Source organism: Myiozetetes cayanensis, unplaced genomic scaffold (genome assembly GCF_022539395.1).
Source record: "Myiozetetes cayanensis isolate MyiCay16 unplaced genomic scaffold, myiCay2020 scf6-25, whole genome shotgun sequence".
Classification (NCBI taxonomy): domain Eukaryota; kingdom Metazoa; phylum Chordata; class Aves; order Passeriformes; family Tyrannidae; genus Myiozetetes; species Myiozetetes cayanensis.
This window is the reverse complement of record NW_026087853.1, coordinates 20,284,768-20,305,281: the sequence shown is the minus strand read 5'-3', so window position 1 is coordinate 20,305,281 and position 20,514 is coordinate 20,284,768. Positions and strand designations below refer to the sequence as shown.

The 20,514-nt window shown below is 43.8% G+C and overlaps 1 protein-coding gene across 4 annotated transcripts in view; it reads left to right on the top strand.

Annotated features, from left to right (window-relative positions):
- ADCK1 (aarF domain containing kinase 1) overlaps positions 1-20,514 on the top strand; it is an 80,193-nt gene that overhangs the window by 4,269 nt on the left and 55,410 nt on the right. For all 4 annotated transcript variants that reach the window (XM_050336537.1, XM_050336539.1, XM_050336538.1 and 1 more), the window contains exon 3: positions 3,156-3,239. In XM_050336537.1, coding sequence (XP_050192494.1) covers positions 3,156-3,239 — 84 coding nt within the window. The remainder of the gene's footprint in view (positions 1-3,155; positions 3,240-20,514) is intronic.

The window sequence follows — 20,514 nt, the reverse complement described above, 5'->3', positions numbered from 1 at the left end:
AGCTTCTTGTGGCTGGAGGAGAATCTGCTGTTCAGGCTGTTTGAGGTCTCCAGTCTGTCCTTGAGTTCTACCTGCTTGACCATTGTTTCTCAGTCTTTCTGAAGCCACTGTTTTGTGGCAATCTTCTGTTTAAGTGATGGTGAGAGATTACTTTCCTGGTAAATAGAAAGTAGGGGAAAGGAGATTTTCTTTGCTTTAGATGCTGGCAAATCTTACAGACATGCTTGACTTTCATGTTCTCTGCCTTCAGGGAAGTCACAAGTCATTGGCTGTAAAGCGCTTCACTGGCCCTGCTCTTGAGCGCATTAGAGGGTTCTGCACCCATAGCTGCGAGCAGTGACCCCAAAAAACAAGTTACCAGTGCTCAGGCTTCTGCAGGGGATGGCAGCATGAGTTTAAATCTGTGTGTCTGTGTACTTTTCAAACAAGAATATTCTGTCTCTCTTTGAATTCTGTGTTTTCTCTGTTATATATGACTGGATATGGTTGGGTTGCTTCTGAGAGATTCGTTAGTCCTGCTGTGCCAGTGACCTTCCCAGTTTGGGGCCTGTTCCCTGTTGGACAGTCAGAGGTCAGCTGTCATCTGAGCACAGGCAGCCTGAACTGCTGTCCTTCCTTAGCCATGGACCAGAGGAAGGCAGTAGAGCAGACATGTTTACTACTAAGAAGCTCAGCTTAGGACTTGCTGGTTTTGTAAATGAAAGATAAGACTCTGTAGCAAACAAGTGATTTTGGGTATTGGATACTGGGGGCATCTACATGGACCTGAAGTATCTGTCCTTCAGTCTAGACCTGCCCAGGCCTCTTACTTGAATGCTTTGTTCAGTCATTGGACCATAGCCAGGCAAAAGCAAACTGTGATGAAGAGACTGTGATTCTTAAGAGCTAATAAGTTCAGTAACAGCAGACACAAAAATTTAAAATGAGTTATGGAATGGCAAGCAAAACAAAATGAAAGAGAAGCCATGAGAACACATGAGGATTAAGAAACCTGACCTGTAACTATGAGACTCCAGACAGATTTTATCTGAGTTTGATTAGAAAGATTTCAGTTGGCTTGTATTTTAAGCATGCTTGTTCAGTAGTTCTTTGCAGACTCCATAAGAAACTTGATGAAGCTCACTAGCAGAAAATTTCTTTTTAAGCCTCAGTTTACAGAAGTGGCTCTTGGTTATGTATGGATAAACAACTATTCAGAGGGAACCAGGACTTGTTAAGATCTGAGGATAGGTTTAGGAGCAGTGGAAATGTATGGTGTTGAGAGTTCATTGATACAAAGTGAAGCCCAAGTCTTTGGGATGTTTGACACTGGACAGGATACAAGATAATGAAAGTAATCTGGCATTTGTAAAGGGAGGGACTGCTTGACTTTGTAGGTTGTTTTGGATCTCCAGGCCTCAGTCTCACACTGTAACATGAATGACAGCACTCGTGGATGAGAGCGAAGTTGGTGGTGTGGGCAGCATCATGCTGCAGAAAGTTTCTGCGTTCTGGTAAAACTAGAAACCTGGCAGAGCCCTTGTGCGTTTGCCATATTCCTTTGAGAGTATCCCAGTTGTTTTGGTTATGTGAAAGGAACATTCTGTGCAGTAACTGGAATACATCTTAGGCAATGGCAGGGATTTGGCAATGTCAGCGTTGCCTATCAGGATCATCATAATATTAATTTAGTGTTTAAGATTACGATGTAATTAGCAACCGCTTAATTAATTCCCTCTTCCTCTGTAATACAGGCCAATCTGTTAGCTGCTTCTTTTCAAGTTGGAGGTGATAATTACCCTCGTGGACCAGAGATAACATAAGAACCAACTCAAGCCTTCATGCAAGGCTGATTTGAACCTCCCTCCACTTCAAAGTTTTGTTTGAGGTTGTGAAGATGCTTTGAAAAATTTTTCTTCTGAATGGTCTCTGTGTGGCTCCTGAGTTCACCAGGAGCAAGAGAGCATGAAAAGCCAGGAAAAAAAATTGCTGTGCTCAGTTTACAATTTGGAAAACAGGAAACATGAGAAACCTAACCTCCTCAGGAAAGGAGTGTGTCTGTTTGTAACTGATTCCCAGCTTAGTCCCCTCTTGGATGCTTTTCTGAGCTTTTGAGTGTTTCCCTATCATCAGTTCCACTGGCTTTGTCTCAAACCAGGTTTGATTCCCTTGCCCCCCTGGTTTTCATGATACATCAGCTGTACTTTGTGCCCTTCCTGGACATGTTTCTGATGAAAGATGGGGCTAGTATCCTGTGCCAGAATGAGATGCTACCTCTTCAGCAGGGAGATTTTAGGAAAACTGGCTTTTGATGGAAGTTATGCAAATGGTTCTTCATGGCAAGGATCTTGAAGTTCAAATGACAGGTTAGTGGACTGGCTCCTCCAGGTGTACCTTCCCTTCTCTCCCTCCAAACACGGCCTGTATGCTTCACTTCCATTCACTGGCATTCTGACTATGGAAAGAGAGGAACCTTAGTCATAGGAATTGTGGAATACCCTAGATTTGTTTTCAGAAATCATTGAGGCACTTAGGAATCTAATTTCATTGTCTGTGGCTGTGTCTAGCTAACAAGCTTTAGCTGGATCCCCATATTGTGGTTTTGTAATTGGTATCTGACTCTTTAGCCCTGTGGTCCTCTGTGCAGTTGAATATCCCCAAAAGTACTGCTGCTTGTGCTGAACTGTGAGCTTGTCTTCAGTCATTCTGTTCCCTGCTGAGCCATCTACCCAGAGTGAGCTGGTTAGGCAGGTTGGAGGTGTGAAGATGCAGCGTGGGATAACTGGTGGGGCACAAACAGAGTCTGTATGGCCTCTGTTACTAGCAGCAGACCTTACTGTGGAAGCCCCAGATGGTTGACTGAGAATGGAGCCCACTGTGCAAGGTGCTGTGCAGAGATTAGGAAAATGCTTTGAGCTCCTCAAATAGAAGATAATATAGGAGTGCCAAGTGTTGCTTATTTTTAATAGCTACATATCAGTGAGGCCTCTGCACTGTTTTTTATAAGCATGCATTGAAATTGAAATATTTTCATTTAATTTACTAATGAATCTGTTACCATAGGCTTCACCGTGCTCCTAAACTTTGAAGCCTAAGCTACATACATTCTCCTTAATAGATGTCTTATTGTTTTGATAACTGCAGAGCTTGCTCAACATTTCTGGTTTCATTTGCAGACGGCAGTTATCACCTATGACTACCTCACCTCTCTTCGGAGTGTCCCGTATGGAACAGAGGAGTATGAATTCCTCAAATCACAGGTAGGTAATAGCACTGAACTGTGTTCCTTGGAAAGTGCAAGGCACAGGTGCGTTGCCAAAGACATAGCTGTAAAGCTGTCATCTTAATAATTCAATATGCTGTCTACCAAATTGTTAACAGCTACATTAGACAGCAGCTCCATATTAGATAAGCTCCTTGCAGGACCTGCATTGCCCAGTGGAGAAGGTCCCTTGACAAAAGTAGCCACATGCAACCAGTGCTTGCTTATGTCCAATAGAGATTCAAGTACTTGGTGTGTGGAGTAAGATGTGTTTGGACTCTGCCACGGGTTCACTGCCAGACTGGTTGTGTGGAGGTCAGTGCTGAGAGTGGCCTGTCAGTGCTTTTTTGTCCTGCTTTTTGGTTTGTAGTGGCCATAACATGAAGGCTGAGGGATTTAAGTAGGACGAGTGTGTTGAAAGGGAAATAATAGGGATGAATCAGACTTGCAGATCTCTAAGGAAATGAGAATTGTATGAAGAAGTGTACATCTCAGTGAAAAACACATTGTGTTTTGATATCAGTAATTAACATTAATAGAAAAAACATTTCTAGTGAGAAGGAAGATAAGCACCCTTTTGTCTCTTTTCAAGTCTTGTGCTTCACCTTTTATTCCAGCTTACAGCCCTCTAGTACCTTGAGCTGTGAATGACATCTAGTTTTAGCTGAGTGCATGTGGTGTATGTAGCCAGGGTTTCTCTGCTATTCCAGCTTCAGGCCTGCTTGGAGTGGGAAATATGGCTTGTGCCAAATTAGACCAGTCTGCATAGTATGTTTGAAGTAAGATATTTAACCTCATTTTTCTTCTTAATGTGTGTAGGACTTAGGCCACTGATGTGGTCATACTGCATTGAGTGGTGCTCTCTAGGGATTGTCAGACTGGAGGGACTGTAAAACTGGAAACAGTGTTGGGTAAAGTAGAAATCAGTGTCATTGGTCTCAAACATGGTTTAGTATTCCTCTGGCAGAAAATCCACATCATCCATATGGTCTTAGTGTATATGGGATAGTTTGCAAAATGGCTTCCTTGAGCTTGTTCTCATCCTCTACTGCTCAGCTGTTCTGCTGTAGCTCCACATCCCAGGTGAGTGGCACTGATGCACTGGAATAAAACGGAGATAGATGTGTGGGAGTCTGGAGCTTCACTGCCCCTCTGCCCATGTCTCTGTCCTGTTCCTTTGAAATCTATTTTGCAGAAGGGCTGCTTGTAGCTTTTTTAAGTGATACCCAAGTTATTGAGTTACGAGTGCTGTGGACAGCTTATCATTTGGCAGAGTTTGCAGCAGCCGTTGCAAACACTTTAGCTGTGTCTCCCATAGCTTCATTAACATCTGTCATGCAGGTTTTGATGGTTCATCAATCCATGTCCCAAGCAGCCAGAAAGGGCCCTGTTTCCTGGCGCTGCACAGAGCTGCACCCTCCCCGTTGGCAGCCAAGACTAGCTGAGTCATCCCCTGCGTGTGGCAGAGCCAGTGGCAAGCACAGCATGCCAGCATGGCACAGGAGGACTCTGTGGCATGGCCAGCACTAGCCTTTGGCTGCACGAAGGGGCATGAGCTGGGAGATAAGAGAAAGTAGGCACAGACATAGCATGAGTTAGTAAAACATGTTGGCCAGTGGAGGCCTGTCCTCTTGGCAGGTGTTATGGAGTGCCACCACTGAGCCTGGCAGTGACAGCACTTGTGGGTTCCTCAGCAACATCCCTGTAGAGCTTGTACTACCAAAGCATTGGTTTGGCATGGGAGATTTTTTTTGGGCCTGGACAATTGCACACCAAATCCTTTATCTCAGTGCAGTTCTAAGTAAATGGCAACCAAATCTTTACCATTTTGCAGCTCTTTTAACTCTCTGTGGGATCTGATTTTGTTAGTCTTGTACTAGCTCAGGATCACTTTTAAGAAGTTGCCCCATTGGAGTTGGTACTAAAGATTAGTCGCTGGATGGGGCCAAGGAGATGTGAAGTCTCCTCCCAAGTAAGTGTTGTGTATTAAGGATACTTATCCAGATGTTGCTTCTACTAAGTCTGCCCTGGAGAGATCTCTGGTGCTGTCAGCGATTCATCATACTCTCTTTGCATTCTGTCCTTCCAGTGAGGCCAGTTTAACCTCCTCTTCATAAACGGAGAGTTTAGAATTTTCTTTTAAGCACATGTATGAATTGGCTACTGATTTCCAGACTCAGTTTTGGTGCTGTTCCTAGAAGAGAGATTCTGTGAGGCAGGGTGTAGGTGTGTGTGATATGGTGGCCATGGGACTGCGGATGGTGCCAAAAGGTCTGGATGTGGCTGCTGTGCCTGTGTCTCCGGTGAGGTGGTGCAGCTACATATATGTCTGAGATGGGCTTGCAGGTGGGAGTGGCAAAACACTTCTTTTCTGTGGATCTCTTCCCTGTACTCAGCAAGGTACTGCTGGGTGCTACTCCAGTGCCAATAATGCTTAACTCGCTCTCCATGGATTCCCAGCAAGCCGTTAAATTGGAGTCTCTAAATTACCCATGGCCTTGGACGAGAGATGGGAAGCTTCAGTGGCAGCACCAGTCTCTGAACCTATTGGGGCCAAACAGGGACACAGTCATTAGGATGCAATTAAATGCAAAACAGATTAAGAAGGAAATGGGTTCCCCATGGACTTTTAGCCAGGTTCCTGATTAGCTCCAAGGAATTATCTTCAATCTTACTATATCTTTCTGTCCCTCATGGACCACATTCGATGCTAATAGTCTCAGCCCCTCAGTTCTCAGCACTTTTTTATGGCCAGCAGATTGGAGGTGTTTTACTGTTTATCATAAGGCAGGGAGCAGTAGATGGGAATTCACCATGTATCCTGAGGTTGGTTCTCCTGTTAACGAGGAGATAAAAGAATCCACTTAGCTGATGGCACTCACAGCCTTTCCTCAGCAACAGCCAAGAGAAAAAAATGTCTTCTCTTTTCCATTCCTGTCTTGTTGCATGAATGAATCTGCTTAAGTGCTCAGGCTTTATGTCCTTCCCAGTGGTTGCTTCATCTCATCCCTGGTGGCTGGACCACATAGGAAACTTGATCTTTCTCCTGAGTTAAAGATCCTTCCCTGGGGTATGTGCCCTTTTCCTGCATATGATGATAATGCCAGTGTACTGATGTCAACACCAGTGGTAGCTGTGGTTGACCCCAAGACATCATAGGTCTAGTGTCAGGAGCATAGGAGAGTTATGAACTTTCTTCATTTCATGTCTGTTTCATTAAATGATTCTGGACATCTTTGCCACATGTAAGCTTGGGCATTTCTTTTCGTTTCTGCCCCTGCTTGCACTGGGTCAGAGGAGGAAGGAGGACAGCCTGCTCAGTGCCATTTCCTTAACTATTGATTTCTCAACAAATGATTTTGTTTTTTAGAAGGCTGCATTTCTCAGATGTTCTTCCACATCCTTGAGTGTTGGCTTTTTTGAGTGTTTGTCTCCCCAGTCTCAAGTCAGGCTACCTTGTGACATTTCCAGCATGCCTCTCATCGTAGCATCTGGATGTCTTGGCTGACACTTCCTACATTGCTGGTATCAATTTCTGTTGATTCTGCTGTCAGTCAGGAGGTGTGTCACAACATGCAGTTTGTTTAAGGCTGGCATCAGTGGGATTCTGAGTTGTTGTCAATGTAGTAAGAGGATTGCAATGGGTCAGTTGTCTTGCAGATTTTGACACAAGTGGCCACAGTTGAAAATCTTGAGCGGGGCATTTTTGTGTCATTTTCTTCTGTAAGACAAAAGGCTACTGCTGTGACCGTGGATACAGGTGGTTTTTTTTAATGGAGGGGAGATAGCAAGGAGAAAAAGGATCTGTGATCAAAGTGTCTCATGAGACAGTGGGAATCCATTCTTGAATTAACTTTGTTGACTACAGAATTGCTTTGTCAGGGAAAAGCCATTTGGGGAAGTTAATTAAATATCCTCCTTTCGAGAGCAGAATGAGGATGTTCTCCTCATTGAAACTTATGGTTATTGGACTGTCAGTACTTGGGCAAATATTTGGAAAGCGTAACCTTGTGCCATCATTATACAGAATACAGTTTCTTGTTCCTTGGAGGCTATTCCTGGTATTTGTTATGTTTGCTTCTCACAGTGGAGTGGGTGTTTTCAGAATGAGTTTTGTCTCATGGTGAAGTTGCCCAACTGATGGATCCTGGAAAGAAAAGGAGTGGGTGTACATGTGTGTGTTTTTCAAAAATAACCTACAGTTTCTGGATAGTTCAGACCAATGAAATAGCCTGTGTCTTTAGACTTCCTTCATGATTCAGTAACAGTGTGTGCCTTAAATAGTAAGTGATGTCCTAAAATAGTTTCTTCCTGATGGGGTGGACTGCATCTGCAGAGAGAAGTCTCCAGGAACTCTCCATGGCATTCCTTCAAAAAGGCAGCTTTGAATGGGGACTATAGGCTGTTGTACGCCATAGCCAGTGTTTGCAGTGGTGGGTCTTGTTGCTTGTGTTTCAACCTGTGGTGAACTGAGGTGAGAAGCAAATGAACTTCCCTATGAGGCATGGAATAACCATTAGGTGGCAGTGACTTTCTGTCACCAAACTAAATGGAACCAGTAATAGAGAGGTGAAGAGCTTCAGAGCCCATCCACAGTCCCTGAGCTGATCATGTTTGGTTGCCCTATTATGTGCTCCCCAGGATGTCTCTTCATCTAAAAGGCATGGTTGACACTAATGCTGTCTAAAAAAGCTACTCGCAGGGCCAGCTGGTGGCTTGATGACTCTACATTTTGAACACTGCTGTCTAGCAAACTTCCTGCCAACACATAAAGCACAAAAGCTTTGCACTGAAAACACATAACAAGCTGTAAAATAAGTCTTATAATTATATGACACTTCCTTTTCCTCCTTGTGCTTTCTAGAGTGGTGTCAGCTGAACGCTCTGGCCACTGCATCACTAGGTTTTAATTTTGTAGCATTAGGAAGGTCCATTTTTTTGGGGATGTGTGCCTATGAAACAAGATGTTCTTCAGTCATCTGCAGTGATTTATTCAGAGAAATGGGCCATCTACTGTGGCATTTTTGGAGGAGGAAGAAGGATAGAAGTGAGGAAAAAGAGGCAGTGCCTCATTTTTTGCACCATATGAGAGGCTGTGCACTCTCATCCCTGAAGTGCTTTGCTCCAGGAGCATGAGTGTGAGTTGACAGGCACACCACTTGGCTGAGCTGTCTCTCCCAGCAAGAGTGACACTGTGTGCCTTGGGAACTTTTAGCCATCTCTCCTCCAGGTGGGGCTATCCCTTTTCATTTGAATCCCGGAGGACCTCATCACTTTGCTTTCTTACAGCTACTGAAGAGGTAGGTAGTAGCCAGAGGAGTATCTGAAGAGTATCCCACCCGGTACAGTGAGGAAACCATTAGGAAGCCCTTGAAGAATGCAGTGCTGCAAGGAATTTGCATCATAAGAAACATTATAAAAGGACAAATGGGAAGTGGAGAAATAATCATGTTTTATTTAATATTTGGACTATGCTTTGAGCCCCAGTGCGAAATGAACAGAAATGAACAAAAACGAACACTCAGCAGTGCAAAGTGAAGAGGTGTGGCAAGAGATGGTATCTTTGAAGAGCTCATGGTTGATTTGCCTAGATTTCCACCCTAGATGTGAGTGGTGCCAATGGATGCAAACAGGATTTCTCAGAGGCTTGAAAGTCTGTGTAAAAGAGGGAAGGAAACAAAAAGCAGAAACTGTATGTACTTAGGATGCCACTGTAAGTGACTTAAGGCTGATCCCACTGACTTTGGATGAGGCCCTAATTCAGGATGTTTTCTTAATGAAGGACTGTGTAGCCTTGAACTACTGGCCAGTATATGGTTGTTGGGAGCCACCTGTAAAATCAGTAGAGCTGACAGGTAGCCAGTACTTAACCTTTTTAAGAACAGGAAAACATGTGGCTTGAGAGTAGAAATGATCTTATCTGAGACTAGGAAAAATAGATACCTACAAATTTCTTTTGGGAATAGAGACATATCAGTACTTGCAATGTCAAACTGGGCTTCTCAACTGTTGTTTTATTTGCCCTTTGAGTCCTTAACAAGATCCATATTGTGGATTCTGTTCCCTTTCCTAAGGTTGTTGTAGTCAGCTTGCAGTGAAACACCATCTTGAAGGACGTATCAGGCCAGGTTGGAACTTCAGAGCAGGACTGAATGCTGTAGATTTGCTCTGCTAAACCAGTGACCTTATCACATTCTCCCCAAAGTGTATCTGATAAAAGGATATGCTGGAGGGTAGCTCACAATTATCCTATCTGTCAAGCCAGTGTCTTCATTTAGTCAGTTAAGTCAGTGGTGAGGGAGTTGCTGTGGTGGGTGGTGTCTTGCAAACACTCCTCTGGACTTCTTGCAATGTGGGAGGTTTCTTAGTGGGTTCCAGGCAAACTCTTTTATGTTTCTGGGCGCTACCCTGTTTGCATACTTGAGGGAAAGGTATCTCTGAAAGAAACTCTGTTGTATTCTTCCATCTTGTGCCTCAGAACCAGGCAGGACTCTGTCAGGCTGAGGAAGTCCTGGGGACTAGGTTCCTCTTGAGCTGGGGCAGTTGCTGATTTAGTCTAGGGACAACCCAAAAACTAATGTTCAGTACTAGGTTTTAAAGCTATCCCTTGTTTTATTTACTAGGGTGTTCAGGTGTCCTGCCTAGAAATCTGCATTTCTGTGCATCTGGACAGAAACATCTGTTTGCCTGTAGACATGTACCAATGTGCTCAGGTGGGGGTACTTCTGGTAAAGTAGCCACCTCTGAGACAGAGTCAAAGATTCAAAGATGGCTTTAGAAGAGTCAATCCAAGATGGTAATCACATTCACTGCCAGACTAGTTAAGGCTGCTTTTGGTCCCATAGAACTGGCTTGAGATGTCTTTATTTTTCTTGATTTTTTGCTTATTGTGTCTTTTTTGGCTTGAGAGTTCTGTTTCAGTGACTGCAAATTGTGCTGATGGTGCACCATTCAGAGCAGCTTGCTGCTCTTTCCTCTGCAGCAGCATCATCTTGGCAGGCCTGACACCAATAACAACTTGTTTTTGTCAGTATACTGAGTCGATGTGACATGGAAGGGGCTCACAGTGAGCAGATAAACATAGTGACAAGGGTGGTCTTTATACAGCCTCCACTCTGTTCCTAGCCCCACTTTAACAACAAATTTGCATTTGAGACTGCACGTCTATGTACCTGTCCAGTGTTTTATGAAATGCCTCCTGCCAAGCCTGGATCCGTTTACTATCTTGCTAGTTTTGCTGAATTTAGTGGTAAATTCACTGAAAAGGTTACTAGCAGAATTGCTTTTCAAAAAAACACCATCTCCTAAAATGTCTTTACGGCCCCTGCAGTCTCTGTTTGAAAATGTACTCATTTTGAGTTGCCTGTGAACTCTGTTACTGTGCAGCTTGTTTGTTATTGTAGGGTTTCTCTGAACACAATTTGTTTTTTACAGAATTGCTGAAGGGCAGCAGGCTTTGTTTATCATAGGACTGTTGTGTGAAGAGAAGTAGGGAAGATACGCTTCCCTCCCTTGGGCCCTTTCCTTTGCATTCACAGTCAAGCAACGCAGCTGGGCATTTCCGGAGCCTAGCAGGAGCTGTTTAATCTCTGCAGTGCTCTGGTATCACCTGTTCTGTCTCTTCTCTCTCTCCAGGACAATTTCCCTGCTTCTATTTCTTGCAGCAAGCTGAATTTTTGCTGTGGCAATCTGAATTGGGAGTTATTCCCTGCCAATATACAGAGTGGTGCTCCTTGGCAGGCAAATGTTATTAAATTGAGATGATGGCTCCTGAGTGATGGAGAGTGAGAAACAGCAAGGCTGTTACTTGGAACCACGCTTTCCTCACCCTGAGCAGGTGCTTGTTTGGGGTTGCGTGCTTGAAGATGAGGTGACTGCAACTTCATGCATATATGGGGTTCCCAGAAGCTGGTATTGCTTGTCTCTGACTGGCAAGGTTAGATCCACTGCAACTTTCCTTGACGTCCACTTTTCCCAAAGGCCACAGGCTAGGGACTGAATCTGTATCAGGAGTGAGGGTGATGTTTAATTCCTTTAAACCTATGTTTTGATTTTAGGGTAGCAAGTACTTGGTAATGTGGTTGAGGACTGAGCAAAATGGATGCAGAAGCAGCTTCATGTGTGCATCTCTCCTGGTGTATCCCCATCTGAACTCATACAGTTTCCCACACTCACCCTGCACAGGTGACCTCTGTTCACTTGTGCTACCATCCTCTACCAGGCCTGAATCAGCTTCCTGCTTCCTCCAGCTCTGCCCTTACCTCTCCCCGCTGGTGCCTCAGCCCTGGCTACCCCCTCCCTGACCCCCCGACATGCTGCTGGCAGGTTGAATACAGGTTAACCCCACCTGGCCTTGCATTCCTTAGTAATTTATGTGGGAAAGATTTGCCAGGATCTTAATTTTCTGACAGAACTAAGAGCCAGGTGCCAAACCCAGGCAGGACGTCTCTCTTAGGCTGTGGTTTTGCACACTTGTGTCAAGAGCCAAGACAGCAAGTTTCCCCTCCCTAGTCCCTTTCTGGAATAGGATTCCTAGCTCTGTCAGAGCTTGGTCCTCATCTGAGGAGACGAGCTCCACGCTGTGTATGCCTTAGCTTCATTCCTGGAAATCTCACACCAGAAACAGATGTCAGGTTCCGTAACATGCTGAAATCCAATGAGCTCCCAGCCCAAGGAACTCTTCCATTTACAAACGGCCAAGAAACCCATTGTATTTCATATTAGTATGGATAGTATGGAAAGACTAGTACAGGCATGAATTTTATTTGAAGGATACTAAATTTAAGTAAAGCAACAGGAAAGAAGTCAAGCTCTGTCCTTTTGCAAAATCTTTGAAATGGTGGGATATATGTATAGGCAATAAAGGAAAGTTCCTTTAAATAGTGCTCACTGCTTAAAATTGTTGGACTCATGTAGTAAATTAAAGAAGCAGCAATGTATCAATAAGACCATTTCCTCACATGACCCCTATCCCAGTGGCAGATGCCCCTCCTTCCATCTGCATTGCTCAACAAATTTCATCTCAAGAGGGGAAATGAATTCTCAATTGCAACATGCCGAGTAATTAACCGCACTGTAATTCTGATGTGCAGTGCTGTCACCCACCATCGGGTGGGAGTGGAAAAGGCACTGCATTTTGTTGATGGTTGAACATTTGTTTTCCCCATCATTTTGACACCAGAGGTAATTGCCATTCCTGAAATATTGTCTTGCTACTGTTACAAAGCAACTGTTGGGGACAAACTAATTATGAAGGATCTCGTTATGACAGATTAATAGGCCAACAGAGGAGATTTCTTTTTCTTCTTTTAGGCAAATGAATAGTAAAATCTAGCAACTCCCATACAACTGCTAGAAACACATGCTTCTCTGTAAGCCAACATATTTTTTGTTGGAGATGGGGGATTTGCAAAAGTATAGAATAGAATAGTATAGAATGGATTTCCAAGCATGCTTTTACTGAGTTTTTGGTTTCCCAATGTTATGTCCCAAAATGAGCTTCAGTCTGGGCATTGCCATATGGAGGGGAGGTCTTCATGGTTGGTATTGGACCGATGTCTTCTCTCTGCGTCATGGTTGAGCAGCGTCATGAAGGATTGTAAGTGAGGAATGCTGGACTTGTGTATTTTGTGGATTTTAGAACAAGACACAAAGTCATCTGGACTGCTTTATTTATTAGAGGTTCTCTCTATCAGGGAGGTCAAATCTGATGTGCTAGTTGAGTTCCAAGTGACCAGTGATGTTCCATTTGGTCATGTCCCCTTGGAAGCTGCAGACTACCTGCTTCAAGTTATTCTTGTGGGGTGCTTTCTGAGACCTGTTGTGGTGTGGCCCAAAGATGGCTGCCTTCCTATTGTAGGGGGGATTGAGGCATCTTGCCTCCCTGTGACTGAAGCATTCTGTCAGTGCTGAGAGGGGGAAGACTTTGTATTTCTCATTGCTGTGTTTAGAAGCTCACCCAAGGTATGTGTAATCAGGGCAGCAATCCATGTAGACTTGCTAACTGTGCTTTCAAAGAGGTACATATATATACAGGTATGTATCCAAGCCAACTGGCTACTATGGGGTGCTAGTGAATGCCAGGTGTTGATGAGCAAACAGTTAAGAAGGAGCCAATTTTAAGCTTCAGAATAGGCATAATGTAGATTTAAAGAAGCTCCTGGATGAGGCCTGTTCCTGTTGCCAGCTTTGCCTTGTTGTGTCACTCAAGTCTTGCTCACTCCAGTCAGGCAGTAGTCACTCATCAAAGGATCTCTGTAGTTAGGTCTGAGTTCCATCTTACCATCTCCAGCCAAGTGCTTGTCCCTGCAGCGCTCTGTCCCTGTCCAGAAAAGGAGCCAGTCTTCAGTGGTAATCAATGTACAGCTCCCTTCCATGCCATGATCTCCTTAATGAGAGAGCAGTGAAGCTCCAGTCTTTTCCAGAGACCAAATCAAGATCACGTTTATCCCATTTTCCATCTTCTCCTGCCTGCTGACATCAACTCCCAGTTTCACTGTGACTTCATTCTTCTTCATGGGATCTCTATATCTCTGTGTGAAATATGTAAATGCTTTAATATTAAATATTTGAGGCTAGAAGTCATAGCATTAGTTTTGGATTACTAGCATCTGATTTCATTGCTTTGCTTTATATCCATCTTGTGTTGTGCTAATTCTCTACGGTCCTTTTTGGCATGCAAATTTTGCCTTTGGGAATATACACAGTACTGACTGTACTTTGCCAGCAAGGTCTGATTCTTTGGAGAATCTTTGTAAGTATTATTGTTCTGTCAGGTGTTGCACTAATTGCCTTCTGTCTTGAGTTAACTGTTTGCCTTCTAGCCAAGGTTAGACATTAGCCATCTTGGACTAGCCTCTCAAAGGAGATTGCCTGTTGCCTGCTATCTCCAGTGCAGCAGCATCTTTGTTTTTTCTTGTCCAATATTAGCTTCTTGTACTATATTCTCCCCATTCTATAAAGCAATGTCAGATTCAGACTGAAACATCTGGATTCCTAGATGGTGCTTTCTTTTTAAAATTGTGGCAAACACTGCCCACTATGCAGTTTTCTTCCCACTCAAGTGTAAAGAGCTTCCCTCACCCTGCTCTTTGGGGTACTTGCGCAGGAGGGCTGTGGTAATAAGCATCTTTTAAATTAAGGAAAAAAAAAAGGCACCCTAGATTTTTACTTGATAAAGCCCCTTTCCTGATATTTGTAGTTGCTTCTCTGGAAGGATGGAGGATAAAGGTAGGGATGTTCCTTCACAAGCAATTGTGCAGAAATCTATTCTATAATGTTGTAGGCTGAACCACTCTTAAATATTGACCAGAAACTCTGATCCCAGATGAGATCGGTAACCTGCAAGTGGAGGCTTTCTGCTCCTTTTCTTCTTGTCTGTATGCACAGCTCCCCATATACTGGTAAAGTTTTCTGTTGCACCCAATTCCTTGTAAATAAAATAATGACTGACAGGGAGTCTGCAGGTGGAAAGACACTCTGTTTCCTTAAAATTAGAGTGTAACAAGACATCCAACAGCTTTACTGGCTGTTTTAGTTTAGGTTCTTATGTTTGGCATTTAGAAATGCAGCATCCCTGCCTCATGGATGCTCATTCATCTCTAAGATGAGAGGGAAAACTCAACAACTGGCAATGGAAAGGGAAAAATGTTGAATACATAATTGTATATAAAGATGATCTCAGTTTTAGTCCTCTCACAACCTTGGTGAGCCACAGCCAAGTGCAGGGGAGGCATGTACAATGTTGTTCATTGTGATACCAGCTGCAGTAAAGGCAATTGCCTCTGGTACTGCTGGGGGTAATTCCTTCTGCTTATTGTGGGAGCAAAAGCCATCTATTCTGGATAATCAACATGCGGCCTCACCTGGGCTCTCCTTTTGTTCATCTCAGTTTGGCACCATTTCAGATATTTATCTTTTACGTCATTAAACTGCTATCTCATGCTATTTTAAAGTGGTCCTCCCAAAGCCAATGTAAGTTCTCTCTCTTCCTTGTGTTCTCAGCATCCATAAGGATTCAGTAGACCAAATGCTACCTTCGCTGACTCCACAAAAACAATTTTTCCAAATTCTGCTTCCCTTAACACCTGCAGAAACCTATTGTTTTCAGTGAGAAAGCACAGGAGTAGCTGCAAGGAAGGATCTGACCTTCTAATTGCAGTTTAACAAGTCTATTGATTGTGTATGAAGCAGAAGAGACACCAGCTCAGCCTCCCATACTGGTGACATTGCTGGGATGCTAATATACCAGCTGCCTTTCTTGATGTGGAGCTGTGTGGTGTCAACTAGATGAAAAAGCTGAAGTTATTTATATATATTTTCTCACTGAAGTCAGCAGCTCTGACTGATACCCCAAAGGGTACAGACCTGCTGAGTAACAAGGGGACATTCTGTGTTTGTTTGGTTTTTTTTTTCAACATAGGCACTTTTGAAAGTAGAACTGCACTTTGCCATTGGTGATGACTTACTGGCACTGCAGCCATTCTCTCTGTTGGATGTGGTGCTATGACAGTCAGTGCAGTTTTTTGGAATTGACAGTGTAATCCCATCGTCGTTATCTTTCTTGACTTCCTCGTCAATCCAATTTAATCACTTATAGGTATTTCATGTGTTACTGTCTCTTTCCTCTTCAGGCATCCTGTTCCTATGGGAAGAGGTTTGTACTTTAAAGGTCAGAGCTCCTCAGATTAAAGAAAGGGAAAGGAATCTGCCTCTGTCAGTTTGGTAAGGGGCTGTACTCTTTTTAGAAAGAGTGCAGTGGAAACTCTTCTTTCTGGGTTCTGTCACCCAGCTGAATGCTGGTGTGTGTCTGCATGGCTGTAAGAGAGGGAGCCTGCTTGCTCTGCTCCTGTGGCCATTGGAGTGACCTGCCAGGAGAGAAGTTGCATATGTACAAGGGGGAGAAGCTGCTGCTGCACGATTTAATTGCCTGACGTTGAATCAGATAGGTCCTGACTGGAGGTCAGCTGTGACGTGCAGCTGGTAGGGTAGGATTCAACTGTTGGGAAGAGAAAAATGTCAGCCCACATTCTTCATCGTTGACAAAGTGGATGTGACTATTTCTCCCCTCCAGCTGCAACGGCTGCCTCTGCGCTTCCTTCTTTCCTGCACACCCACAGTAGGAGAGCAGACTGCGTGGAGCTACTCTGTCTTGACCCTCAGCTGCTGAGCTAGATGAGACTTAGCTGAGCTTTCTCAATCTTGTCTTTGGTGCTTGGGCCATCCATCCTGATAAAGCTTATCTTTCAGTGTCTTTCAATGTATTTTAGTCTGTTTGGGCTTCCTGCGGAGTCCATGGCTTTTCCAGCTCCATTTTATTGTAGGATGGATTGTGGGGACTAAGAGAAGAGGCTGTCAGATCTCCATCTGCTGCTGGGATCCTTCACTTAGCTTTGAAGTTATAGCCATAACTGTATGAGCTTCAGTGACAGCTACTTCCTACTGTGGTGTTGTTGGAGCTCTTCCCCCCACCCTCCCCATGGAGGAAGACCAGCCCTCACTTCCCATGCTACTGCCTTTCCAGTGTCTCCTTACATGGACATAACTGTCTTGGGAGTGTTCTCCCTTCAGGTCACTTTTACTGCATGACATCATCTCTTGCTGTTTAGTCAGTAATCTGTGATTTCTGTAGAGTGTGTCAGCAGCTCCTGTTTAGGGAACACTCTTGAATGTAACACACATCTTAGTTGATAATGTTTCTTACAGCAACTGAAAATAGCAAATGGAACAAGGCTTAGTAGGACTGATGGCTTAGAACCCCCCACCACAGCTAAGCACAACTCCGTATAAGGTGGTGTCTTTACAGCACTGGACCTGTTTTCACTGGCATCCCACATGGTCTAATGCAAGATGAGCTGAATTAATTTTATTAGCCAAATTTTGAGAGATGCTGTGTCAAATTTATTATCATTTCACCTGCCTCCGTAACAGGAGCTGCAGGCACTGTGATCAATGGATCAAGACATGTGCCTAATTTCATTGCAGCTTCTGTAAATGTCTCAGTGCCTTCTGCAGATGTGCTGTTGAATTACTTTCTATCCTCCTTGGGTTGTCTGCAGTGGAGCACAGGACAGATCTGTTTGTGTACCAGCACTATCAGGACAACAAGGCACTGAGTGCAGTTTTGTGAACCTGCTGCCTTTGCAAGTATTATACATCTCTGTATACCTGTGTCTGGTCCTTCTGTCTTGTGCAAATCTGATCTGATCTTACCCTCGTGTGTAAGTACCATTCACGTTAATGTACATGCCCCACAAGAGAGCCTGTGTGTATGACCTGTTGAACAGTCACAGGGTGAAACAGCTTCAAGAGCAGAACTTTGTTCAGTGGAGGTGATGTCTGTGGGTATAGGGGACTCAGCTTGACTCTCAGATTCCCTTATTCAGCAGTTTGATCTGGACCCATTAGTGGGAGAGAATCATAGAATCATAGAATTAGCTGGGTTGGAAGAGACCTCCAAGACCATTAACCTTTGATCCAACCCCACTGTGATTACTAGATCATGGCGCTCAGTGCCACATCCAGCCTCACCTTAAAAATGTCCAGGGACAGTGAATCCACTACCTCTCGTGGCAGGCCATTCCAATGCCTGATCATTCTCTCTGTAAAGAACTTCTTTCTAATATCCAACCTAAACCTCCCCTGGTAGAGCTTAAGTCTGTGCTCTCTTCTCCTAATATACAGGTAATACTGTAGGCATAGAAGTGCTACAGCCCAGTTATTTTAGCATGTTATTTCCCTTTGTGTCTGACCAGCCCTTCCCTGTGCAACTTGTTCTCCCAGCTCAGGAGACTTACACAGAATAGTGCATTATATCACAGAGGTGTCTAGAGGGGAAACAGCTGCTCTCTTCTGATTTTTATCCTGAACTGCCCCACAGATAACTAATTGCAGCTCAGTTGCTTCTATTAGCTATTTACCTAAAATTGAGCTAGCTAATGAAAATGTTTCTAATTAATACGAGGCAGATTAAAACTCATTACAGCAAGGTCGTCAGTAATGAGAGATAATCAGAGCACAAATGACCGAGCTTGGAGTAAAATGAAGATGGAACACAAGCAGGCAATTGGTGCTGGTTGTGTGTGCACCAGTTCAGCAAGGTGACTGCTGGTGCTCTGTGCTGCAGTTGAGCGACACTGCTTCCTCCTCTCCAGAGCAGCTTGGGGAGTAACTGGCTGAAGAAGTGGACCTCAGCCTAGCATAAATGTGTCCTGAACCAAGTGGCATCTCAGAATAGGGGTTTGTTGCTAGGCCACCCTTTAGTCACCTGTACGAACCAATTTGTGAATCAGGGTATTAGCGGGAAGACTGTGGTCATAGGTGGGAGGTCAGTTCTGTGTGTGCTTGTGTGTGGAAATTCACACAAATCCTGGTGGCTTGGAAGGTGGGAGCTTGCATATCTGCTCAATGTAAAATGTGTTGGCCTACGTTTGGAAAAATCCCTTGTGATCTCCAGGGAAGTTTTGTGCACAATTCATGAAATGTGTTTGCTTTAAATTCAGCTACTTGGTGCACTGCTGATATAAGGCCACAGCACCAACACCAGATTTCAGCTGTCTGACATGGGCTTACTGTGTATATCCTTCCATTAGTACAGAGTTTACTGGCCATCCTGCTAATTGTGCAACTCCTTGTTCCTGTGCTTGTGAAACTGAGAAGCTAGGAAATTGCCACTTTATTCTGGGGGATCATCTCTATCCTTTATCTTTTCCAAGCTATAAAGCTTTCTTTCTCACTTCCTTCCTGTCCCACTGGCAGTGAATTGTTGTGACAGAATTTCTGAACGATCTTGATTGGGTTGTACATAACTTACACAAATAATGAATTTTTAGGTAGTGAAGTACATTGCACCAGGAGTTGTTCCAATTCCAAAGACATGGATATGTCTATCAGCAGCCACTTGATCAGCTAGTATTGGTATAAGGATGCATTTGAATGGGAAATACCTAGTGTGCTTTGGAATGAGCTTTTGTAAAAGTTGAGTAGGAAAGATAATACAAAAAGGAAGCAATAACAATTCCATTTCGAGTTGTGTGTCTCCCTGCAGCATCCCTGCTGTCGATCAGTTTGATTACCAGGCTGATAGAGTTAGTAAAGGCTATAGTAGTTTATATTAACTGTATTCTTATTCAGATTTGTTAGGAGATAACAGCCCCTTAGACACAACTACACTGTTATTGAAATGGGCTTTAGGTTTTGTATTGCTGTTTTTGGAGCACCCAAGTACCCTATTCACATCACCAGTAACTGTATCCTCTCTAAACCTTTACTGATCTTTCGGCCATTGATTTCAGTTTCTCACTGTGTTAAATTGAGGTGAACATCCTTTCATTCCTCTCTGGTTTGTGTTGTCTTGAGTCATCTAAAGCTCTTCTGTAGTTTTACCAGTTGTGTGCATATGGCCCTGTCATTATCGGGAGTGGGGGGGAAGAGAAAAGGACTATGACCAGATTTCTTTCCTATCTTCTCTGACATGTCTTTTCTCCTTCCCCAGCTTACTATATTTTGGGGATACCCACCACAAAGGTGTGATAACATCCTCTCTTCCCTCTGTAGGGAGTCCAAGGGACAGCGTGGCTATTCCAGGCCAGTCTCGTGCTACTGCAGGCATTCCTGGAAGAGCGTCCAGGATGTCTGACAGCATATACGCTTGGGATGCTCCCACCCACTGTGTGCCACAGGGTTCTTCTCTGAATCCCCAGGGCTTAATATGAAAGACCATAAGCAGCAGTTCTGCTATTCTGTGGGAAGAAAACAAGAGTCAATCACCAATATCTCAAGTCCTTACAATGGCAGGTAATTTAGTAAATATGGAAGATCCTTGGAAACAGGTTAACCCCAGCAGAAGATTTAACCGTAATTTGGGAGCTGGATACACCAAATAGGTTCTTTAAAGATTTTAATAATGCACCCTGTTTGCATTCTGTCTCTCATTGTGGCCAGAGAGTAGGGTAATTTCTGTTTTGATGCCTTGAGCAAGAGTGTTTAAAGCCCTTTAGACTTTTTATTATCTGTAATGTTCTTATGAGTCTGTAAAATGGGGAATAGGGATCCTGAGTTTTGTAAAGAGCTTTGTAAAAGCACTTTTAGAGATGAAAAGTTCCATATAAAATCAGGTTTGGTTGTTTTATCATTGATATCCAAAGACTTTCTCAATTCCATTAAGCTTTTGGCTTCTCCATCCTGTGAAAGTGAGTGCCACTGGTTAATGCTGTACTGTGCAAAATGGGGTGTAAAAATGTGTAACCTTGCAGCCATCTACACTGAGGGTGATC